The 10,699-nt window shown below is 35.4% G+C and overlaps 1 protein-coding gene across 1 annotated transcript; it reads right to left on the reverse strand.

Annotated features, from left to right (window-relative positions):
• Positions 1-4,316: 4,316 nt before the first annotated feature.
• Positions 4,317-6,324, reverse strand: LOC104778126 (jacalin-related lectin 8). The gene is made up of 4 exons (XM_010502493.2): positions 6,250-6,324; positions 5,662-5,876; positions 5,017-5,442; positions 4,317-4,834 (listed from the first exon to the last, which is right to left on the reverse strand). The coding sequence occupies exons 1-4, from the start codon at positions 6,293-6,295 to the stop codon at positions 4,577-4,579; spliced, it is 945 nt and encodes a 314-aa protein (XP_010500795.1). The 5' UTR covers positions 6,296-6,324; the 3' UTR covers positions 4,317-4,576.
• Between the last annotated feature and the right edge of the window lie 4,375 nt (positions 6,325-10,699).

Consider the following 10,699-nt stretch of genomic DNA (forward strand, 5'->3'; position numbering starts at 1 on the left):
GTCAGAGTAGAGACCACCGACCAGGCAACATAAGTAGACAATCAGCTAACTCTTCAAATCCTCCCAGAGTCGCCCTAATACCTGCGAGTAAAAAGAAAAAGGCGGATTTTCAGAATCTGCCAACTCCTCTTCCTTAAGAGTTGTGAGCTGGAACTGTTGTGGGTTGGAGAACTCCATAACAGTCCAAAGACTCCGGAAAATTAGGAAAAAGATTTTCCCGGATATCCTGTCTCTTATGGAAACAAAAAACTCACCTGACGCTGTTCAAAAAACGCTGCAATGGCTAGATTACCCTCACCAACACCTGATTCCCCCAGCCTCCCTAGCTGCAGGTGGACTTGCTTTATTCTGGAAATCAAATATTGAGCTAGAAATAATCACTTCAAGCCATCATTTTATAGATACAAAAATAAAAGCAATAGGGCGAGAATTCTTTGCTACCTTCATGTATGGTGAATCGGAGAGGTCTAAAAGATATCAGGCATGGAATGATCTCTAAAGTTATGTATCGTCAAGAACTTGTCCTTGGTTCCTAATTGGTGACTTCAATGACATCATATGTAACGATGAAAAAGCAGGAGGCCCGGTGAGATCTGAAAGCTCCTTCACTGATCTTCGAACCTTCATGTCTTCATGCGACCTATATGACCTGAAACATTCTGGAAACTTTCTGTCATGGCGTGGAAAGCGATACTCACATCTTGTCAGATGCCGATTACATAGAGCAATAACAAAGAGCGACTGGATCCTGGCCTACCCGTCTGGTAGGAGTGAATATCTCTGATTCAAAAGTTCAGACCATCGACCCCTAGTCTCCTCTTTCGACCCTGTCAAGCGTCAAGATAAAAGCCTATTCAGGTATGATAGACGATTCAAGGACAACCCGAAAATAAGAAACATTGTGCAAGAGGCGTGGAACCTAGAACCAACTGCCCCAATAGACAGTCGCATGCATCTTTGTAGATTAGCTATCATAAAATGGAGTACAGAACAATACCTCAATAGTCAAAAAGAAATATCCTCACTTCAAGATCAGCTGGAAGAAGCCATGTGCGATAACAACTCTTGTCAAACCACCATTGACTCCATAAACCAGAAACTCATCATAGTGTACAAACAAGAGGAAGAGTTTTGGAAACAGCGTAGCAGACAGCTTAGGCTGGCTCTAGGTGATAAAAACTCAGGCTACTTCCATGTAGCTACAAAGAACAGGAGAGCAATCAACAATATTTCTGTATTGGAGACTAACAGGGGAGAGAAAGTCTATGAGGAAAAAGAAATAGTACAAGGATTACAGTCTACTACCAGGATCTGTTTACATAGTAGGAGGGTGAAAGGCTATCAGTGGTACAGGAGGCACTAACTCCGTGTGTCACCTCTGCTATGAATGATACCTTAATCTCCATGCCAACACCTCTGGAGATTCAACAGGCTTGCTTTGCTATTCATCCCAACAAAGTCCCATGCCCGGATGGCTTTTCCGCTAGCTTCTTCCAGTCTAATTGGCCCTCAGTGGGAGATGCTATCATTGCGGAGGTTCAAGCATTCTTCATCTCGGGCATCCTGCCTGCCAAGATCAATCATACTCATGTCAGACTCATACCAAAGGTTACTACAACTAAAAAAAACAGCCGACTATAGACCTATTGCCCTCTGTTCGCCCTCTGTTCGGTATACTACAAGATAATCTCAAAACTCTTAGCAAAGAGACTCCAACCTGTTCTACATGCGTGTATCTATGAAAATCAATCTGCCTTTGTCCCCCAAAGAGCCATCTCTGATAATGTATTGATCACACATGAGGCCCTGCATTACCTGAAAACATCAAGGGCAAAGAAGAGATGTTTTATGGCAGTTAAAACAGATATGACAGGCTAGAATGGGATTTTATCAGAGCAACACTAGAGAGAATGGGTTTTCACAGCACCTGGATCGGTTGGATCATGCAATGCGTAACTACTGTTTCCTACTCCTTACTAAACGGTCAAGCCAAAGGGATAGTCCATCCTCAGAGAGGAATCTGACAAGGAGATCCACTCTCGCTATATCTCTTCATTATCTGTAGTGAAGTCCTCTCGGGTCTGTGTTTAAAGGCTCAGTAGAATGGAAACCTGATAGGATTACGTGTGGCGAAAGGGAGCCCCAAAGTATACCATCTACTCTTTACTGACGACACTATGTTCTTCATCCGATCTGAACAGCACAGCTGTCTGACACTCCAATGAATCCTGCACAAATATGAGTCAGCTTCGGGCCAAAAGATAAACCAGGTGAAGTCCTCTATCACTTTCTCTACTAAAACTCCTCATGAAACCAAGCTAAACGCAAAAATGTTCTCAAAATACAGAGGGAAGGAGGACAGGGAAAGTATCTCGGCCTACCAGAACATTTTGGCAGGAAAAATAAGGATTTGATTTCCTCTATTGTAGATCACATCAAACAAAGAGCCCTTAGTTGGTTTTCCCGCTTCCTGTTTTCCCGCATTAAACAAAGAGTCTTAACGTCTATGGTCCCTAATACCTGTAGTTGGAGCACTCCAACCGGAAAGCATCAGTAATATCCAAATGGGTATTGAACAAACAAATTAATTGGTATACTTACCCCCAACAGGTATAGGGGCAGGTCCACTGACTCCCTGGATTTCCTGGTCGATCTGGACCACCCGAAACAAACTCCTCCTCTTCAACAAGAAACGCCACACAGCAGAGGATACCCTGCTCCTAGAAATGACAATAGCCAAAGAATGGCAAAGTTCCCAACCCCTCCGATCGACACCGGCCCAAATCTCCAGATCTACCTCTCGATCCTAGGAACCCTCTGAGACTTTTCGATGCTTCACTGACGCTTCGTGGTCAGATATTGGATCGACAGGATTTGGCTGGATTATCAAAGACTCACACGCACAAGTTAAGATCCGAGGTACAGCCTCCAACATCCATGTCAATTCACCCTTGATGGCCGAAGCGTTGGCAACTCTTGCCGCGGTAAGAGTTGCAATCGAATCAAACATCTCAAACATATCTTTCGCTTCCGACTCGCAACAGCTAGTCCAAGCTCTCAATGTCCTCTTCTTAGCTTCGAATTTCACCTTCTGTAACTTTAGTTTCATCCCCCATCCATAGAACTCTCAAGTTGATGGTTTGGCAAAAAAGGTTCTACGCCTCTTTTGTAACTCGGTTTAATTTAGTATTTTGATAAAAAAGAATCTTTATGTTTGAGAAAAGCTAATGATATTGGGACAGTGACCTATGTACCATTTCAAATTTAACCATTCATCTTGACACGTTCACACGCTATCGACCATATATACCCTATATGTTTACTTTCTTATGCTGACCTTATTGAAATAATTTGTATTTGTTTTTTTAAGTTTCCTTTTTCCTAGATTATTATTAGTTGAAGCTTGTTTTAGTACATGAACAATATTTACAATGAATATTTGAGTAAAATGAAATAACCAAAAACAAAAATGTAAAAATTAGAGGTTATGTCTTTTTTTTAATGGTAAAACTTATTATAAGTTTTACATCGTCCGTCTTCCGTATTACTTAATTTTTCATGTTTGGCTATTATTTTCTTGAGGACACTTCAATAATTTATTTGGAAATAATATATAGCTACGATTCATCTGTCAATCGCAAACAATACAAAAAATCTCCATCTACCGCACAAAAAAAAAAAAATCTTTCGTGGTTGTAGTTAACACCCATGATTGCTCTATTAGTAGAAGAAATATCATGTAGCCAGAACAGAAAAGTCTTCGTCATCTCCTCATGTAATTTCTCGGAAGGGTTGTCTTCCATTAGTAGAAGAAATATGAAAATCCGAAATAAATAATGACCGAGATAACTAATAATGTAGTGTATATAATCGATGCAACTTCCACTTTCACTATTCTTGTAGCTATCCCAATTCGTTGTCGGAAGCAATATGAACTGAACCGATCACAAATTGCTTTTTCACAATGGGTTTTATGATTCACCATTGGTTGGAAGACCAGAAGAATAACAATTGATATTCCAGAAACAAATGTCGCTAAGAGAAAGCTGTTGACGACGACTGCTTTCGTGATGAGACGCCTATCCCACTCTTGTTTCAAACTATATACCATTGAAGGAAAATAGAGAATTATCATTCTGATCGCCCTAAGAACGAAAAAAAAAGAGGCATAGCTTGTATGATTTTTTTTGTTACTTAAATCTAATAAATTAAGATTTTTTTTTTTTTTTGGTATTCTAATTATTTAAGATTTTTGTTATGAACATCGATTTTTTTTACGGAAATCCTATTTACAAAAAGTATAATTAAAAACAAAATCATCAAAATAATACATCTTATATTTATAAATACGTGAAGAATAATTATTAACATATTTTATTAAATTTATGATTATTCGTGATGCATATTTTGTGTGAAACATAATAACATATATGATCATCCTTTTAAATTATTGATAAGAAAAGTAAAATGCAAAATGAGCTGTCATTACTTCTCGTTGCCAACAAGTTCGTTTATTCATCCCTGCGATTAGCTTGAGCTACTATGTAGTTTATCTCTCTTTTTTGTTCCTGGAACTCTACGAAGATATCATTGGAGAAAAATAAACTCCAATAGCATCAAAAGAACCACCATCCCTTCCATGGAACCCGATGATAACATTATCTTTACTCTCCAACACAAATTTGGTACCAATGACCAATCCAAATGTCTGAGAGACTCTCCCTTTTGATGTTTTGAAAGTCAATGACGTAAGTACTAAGTAGTTACCCTCGTGGATGTGGTCGTATGTACCCTCCACAGATGTCATATACTCATTCGGAAAGTCCACAGCAAACTACAATAAATATACAAACTGTTAGGAATCATTTAAAAAAAAATGACATAGCTTCTTATAATTCAATCCATATACCATTTCACAAAAAACAGTACTCATGATTTATTGATTTTAAAACAGATAAACATTATACATGTTATTGTATATAGACGAATAATGTCTAGGGATATAGAGATATTTACCTCTTGTGTCTCTCCATTCTTCATCCCGTGATAACGTGTTACTACTTGGCCATCTTGGTCATATTCGATGTCCATACTCCTTATATGAGTTTCAGTAAAAGTAACATACACCTTCCTTACGCCGTCGTAATTAGGACCATCATCCCAAGATTCGCCTCCTGTTATGCCACCTTGGAGTTCCGATTTGGTAGGAGGAGTCTTTAAATATGCTCCAATAGAGCGTAGGTTGTGCCACGCAGATCCATGGAAGCCAATGATGACTTTTCCTTCGACTCCTAGTGAAAACTTAGTACCCTTTTGATATCCAATAAATTCTGAAGTCTTGAGGTTTGTTTTGAATTGTAGTGCTTGCATCACACCGGTCTTTTCATTGTAGTAACCCTCAACAGATACAATTTGCTCATACTTGAGATGCTCAATCTCCAACTGGAAACAAAAGAAAAAATGCAAAACTTGACAAAAGTTACGCATATGACATAATTATTAGGGTTTCTAGAATAACCTTTAATAACGATGCAGTTTTGGTCGTAAAATAAATATAATTTTATGCTGGATATTATAGTTGGTTTTTGAAAGTGTAGTTGCAATAATTTTTTCCTTCCGTAGCTTTAATATACCGACATGAAAATATGAATTGAAACATACCGTCTGTGTGAAACCATCGGCTGAACCACCATGGACTGATCCATTAATAGATTGTCCATCCTTGACATAGTCGACTTTGATGTACTGAATTCCTTCATGATCACCTCGTATATAGACTTTTGCAACATTATCATGGTTGGCTCCATCATCCCACAACTTCCCTCCCTTCCCACCTATTGCTTCTACCTTTTGGGCCATTGCGAACCCATTTGAACCTTTAACACATAATTGAATTAGTCTATCTATTATGTTTTATCATCTCCTAGTCATTATTATTTTATATATGCTGGGACGACTATATATGAATAACTGAAATTAAAGTACGTAGTTTTTTAGAATCAAATCATCAACTGTGTTCAGAAAGGAAGGAAGCACTTGTCGCGGTCTCGTTTAAAGTTCTTTGGAAATCAAACACAAATTTGAGGTTGCCAAAAAAAAGAGAAAAGAAAAAAAAAATTCAAGTCGATCACAGAAATTTATTTGGAGCTTTATAGGCTGATCTTTTTTCACCTAAAAAACATTAATGTTCTAGTGTAACATTCATACGTACGGATGGATAGAAGAAGACAGAGAGATCTTATTAATTACCTATAATGGCAGATGAGACAAAGAGAAAAAGATAGATGATGACCATGATCGAAATGTATGCTATTAGTGATTGATGAATCCATAAGTTGGGGATGAAGAGGCTTATATATACATTTTTTTCACATTAATTTGTATATTAGCGTGTAAATATAAAACTCTGACAAGTGGCCCATGAGGCATTATAGAAATAATTTTCCTAAATTATCAAGCTTTCATCTTTTTCAAGGTATTTACAATACCGTCAATGGTTTTGATTTTTTTAATCAGTGTGAACTGAAATCTAACCTAAAACCATCGTAACTCAAAAACGTTATGTGACTCTGAAGTATTACTTTGATTTAGTTATTGAACTTTATCATTGACCAGTATTGTATTAAATGAATTTTAATATGTTGACTCGTGAAATATATATCGAGATCTAGAAAGTTAGATCATCATTCCGTTATCACATGAAGTTTGATTGTATTAGAGTGTTGCTCTAGTTTGTTGCTGCTGAGCTGGATTAGTTAGATGACCTAGCATGAGTTTGCAAATTGGAGAATTGTTATTTATACTATCTCTCACAAATCTTGATATCTGGATCAAGATCTATTTGGTCGGTGCCTAAGGGCATCTGCATTCGGAGAACATTTTTTGGTGTTATTAGAGTAAAAATATTATAAAAATAATGTAAGATCGTTAGTTTAAATCTTTTGTTAAAAAATTGGTTATTGGGAGAACATGTTTAAGATCATTAGATTTAATAATATAATAATCTTAAACATATTACAATTTTAAAAACTTTAAAAAATAACATTTAAATTGCAAACTTAAAAAACTTAAACTAAAATTCAAAATACAATACCAAATTTTTATGAAACAAAAAAACATTAAAGATATATAAAAAAAACAAACAAACATATTACAATTTTAAAAACTTTAAAAAATAACATTTAAATTGCAAACTTAAAAAACTTATACTAAAATTCCTCCAAACAAATAAATGTTTTCTCCTTTGCAAAAAATTGTATCCATTCACGAGTTGCCACGTCACCCAAGAACTGACCCAAAATCAGTTCTACATCAAGAACCAACAACATGTTCTTCAACCACTGTTCTCTATATTTTTGATTTTAAAAAAACTTAGAACACCTTAGGTATTCCCCCAATGCAGATGGCCTAACGTCTCATTCCATACCTCTTCAGAGTTGACTTATTTATTATTAGTCCAAATTAAGTAATTAATTAATTAATCATGGAGAAAATTATGTAAATACTAAATAGCAATATAAAAATGACAAAAGAACATTAAATATTTGGAACAATTAATAGAGTCAATTATTACGCAAGACGGATTAATTTTTGATAAAGCTTATATCTGAATCGATTCCTAACTACGAAAGATATAATTAAAACTAAACCTACTTGTATTTAATCTAGTTCAATATCAGATCTGGTATATAAATAAGAAGGACCATGGATGTAATTTGGTCAATAGGAAAAAGCTCACTTCTCTTAGCTTAGGCCATCATTAACGGGGGAACACATGGTGTGTTCTAAGCTCAAAAAAATCAATAAAAAAGTGAATAGTGGGCTTAGATCAAATTTTCTGATATTAAATGAGAACTGATCCAAGCCTAGTTCTCATGTGTCGTGGCTTCACGTCATTGGTGGAGATGTTTTGGAAAGAAAGAAAAATTTTCATTTCTTCCCTTCGCCGTCGAAGGTCAGTTTTCCGGCAATTGAAAATCTCACAAATTCAAGCTGAGCCGTTGTCGAAATCTTCTTAAGTAATCTCCTCCAGTGTCTTTGTATCTTCTTCCAATCGTCGAAGGTTCGATTTTGTCCCTGATCTGTGTTCTATCAACTTGTCTTCTCTCTTCGGTTCGATCGTATTGATTGAAATAAATTGCATAATTTGTTGCTAAAAACCTAAAAGTTTTGATTTTTACTTGTTTGGGTTCGTATATTGAAGAATGTGACGGCATAAACTTTACGAATTGAGGGTTTTGTTTGTTCATTTTTGTTTATTTTGCAGCCTTGTCCTGTAATTGATTCGCTGGTTGAGCTCATCATACTCTTCCATATCTGTTTGATCTACCCAAAGTTTGAAGTTATTGCTTTTGTTTGTGCAATTTGTTTGGGATTTACACTGATCTCTGACTTAATAAATGATTAATGACATTGCTGGTTTATCTCATTACTTGAGTCTTGGTGTGTTTGTTGGATCCCCTGAATAAAGCTTTAACTTGTGTAATTTTATTGTGATTAGTTATATTGTTCGTTTGATCTCTAATCAATGAGTAATTACATTGCTGGTTTATCACTACTTTAACTCTTGTTTGTCCGCTTGATCCCCTGATGAAAGTTTTGTTGTCTTACCTAATCCATGATGAGATAAAGCTTTATAGAACACACTATTTGTTAAAGCTGGTGATGGAGGGAACGGTGTGGTGGCGTTTAGGAGAGAAAAGTTTGTTCCTTTTGGTGGACCTTCTGGTGGAGATGGAGGGAGAGGAGGGAATGTGTATGTAGAGGTTGATGGGTCTTATGAATTCGTTGTTGCCGTTTCGTAAGAGTGTGCATTTCAGAGGGGGACGTGGGGAACATGGGAGAGGGAAGATGCAGAGTGTAGCTAAAGGAGATAGTGTTGTGGTGAAAGTGGCTCCTGGGACGGTGGTGAGACAGGCTAGAGGCAAAGAGCGTTTACTAAATGGAAGAAGAAAAAGTGTAAGAGAGCTTGACTGCTAAGTTAATGCTAATTTGTTTGTAGATAGAAGTGTAAGAGAGCGCTTACCAAATGTACCAAACTCAACTCTTTTTCTTCTAGTACGAAGCTCTTAGGAACGTTAATTGTAGCTCTCCTCTAGAAAGTCTAAGAGTCTTTAGATGTTTGATCTATATGGAGAACATTGTAAAGATGGTTTGAGATGATTTTCACTATATTTTTATTCTAAAAACACCAAAATTAGTTTCCCCATTTTTTCCATATATGATCTTAACTACTGATCTTACATTATTTTCACTATATATATAATCTAAGAACACAAAAAAAAGTTACCCCATTAATGATGCCCTTGTAAGTGTTGATGTCTTAAGCCTAAATGTTGGGTCATGTTCATGAACTCTGCCCAACTCAGTTAATCACACACAATTTTATAACAAGTCTCATCCCAAAACCGCCAAACCGCCCATCACAGATTTCGCATGTGAATGTGAATAGGAAAGGATCATGAGTTTTGACTTTGCACTATAGACGATTAATTACTTACTCACTTTTTCCGTCTTCTTCATGTGTTCAGTATTATTTGTAAGATTTGAAGTTTCTTAGCTCAAGATTGATTCATAACTACGAAAGATATACTGTGAACCTACTTGTATTTAACTAATCCCATCACATTCACATATCTGGTGAATGAACTCTACGAAGGTTTATGAATTTTACTTTGGATTATAGATAAATTAATTACTCAATTTTCCCGCCTTCTTCATGTGTTGAGTTATAAGATGGAAGTTTGTAACTCCAGATTGATTGTAACTTTTCGTTTTGTTTGGTAAAAGATTCTTTTTAGGGAGCTCGGCCGGCCAACAAGTAAATGACACAATTTCTCTACTCAATAACCAATATATGCTTAAGTTAACTTTAGAAAAATAACTTTAACTTGCTATCCAAGCCAGGGGGAACTCTCTTGTAATCGTTGAGCTCATCTTGATCAATTAAGAAATCTCTTTTCTTTGATCTATTGTCTTTAAATTATTTTCTTAAATAAGTTGTATGTGTTTGCTCGCACACTAGATATTGTATTTAAAATGTTATGTCGTTGTAAAATTTAGTTTCTTTCTAGCTTTCTCGTAAATTAAAGTTGACGAGATAGATGTAATAATATAGTTTTTGTAAAGTCTACATCTGGAGAATGGAAATAATTAAAAAACCTTATTTGGTTGACAAAAAAATTAAGGCTATTACTATCTGCTAAAATAAGAATATATATATATTTTTAATAATGAATCTGAATTTACCTTTGTCTTGTTAAATTATACTCCTTATGTTCTTATTTGATTATATTTTTTAGACTTTTCACACATACTAACAAAACATATTAAAACTTGATTATAAATTTCTTGTTTTTTGTAATTTTAATTTTTTATAACTCTAAACCAATAGTAAGCTATTTTGTTTTTTTTTGAAATTTACAATTCATCACCAATAACTATTAAAAAGAGCACTGATAATTTAAAAATAACATCTTTTTGAAATAAATATATGTTTTTTCTAGAAATAGGACGGAGGGAGTATAAGTCTGCCAGTTTTTAACATTTGGAAGTGTTATCAATTGTTTCACTTATTGAGTTTGAACTTGAGAAATAAACATACAAATGCACAAAACAGACAACAACCTTAGCCATAAAGAAAAAGAAGGAGAGTCATGCACAATTTTGTTTTACATATACGTAAAAATACAATGTGAAA

Source organism: Camelina sativa, chromosome 3 (genome assembly GCF_030686135.1).
Source record: "Camelina sativa cultivar CO46 ecotype springtype chromosome 3, ASM3068613v1".
Taxonomy (NCBI): Eukaryota; Viridiplantae; Streptophyta; class Magnoliopsida; order Brassicales; family Brassicaceae; genus Camelina; species Camelina sativa.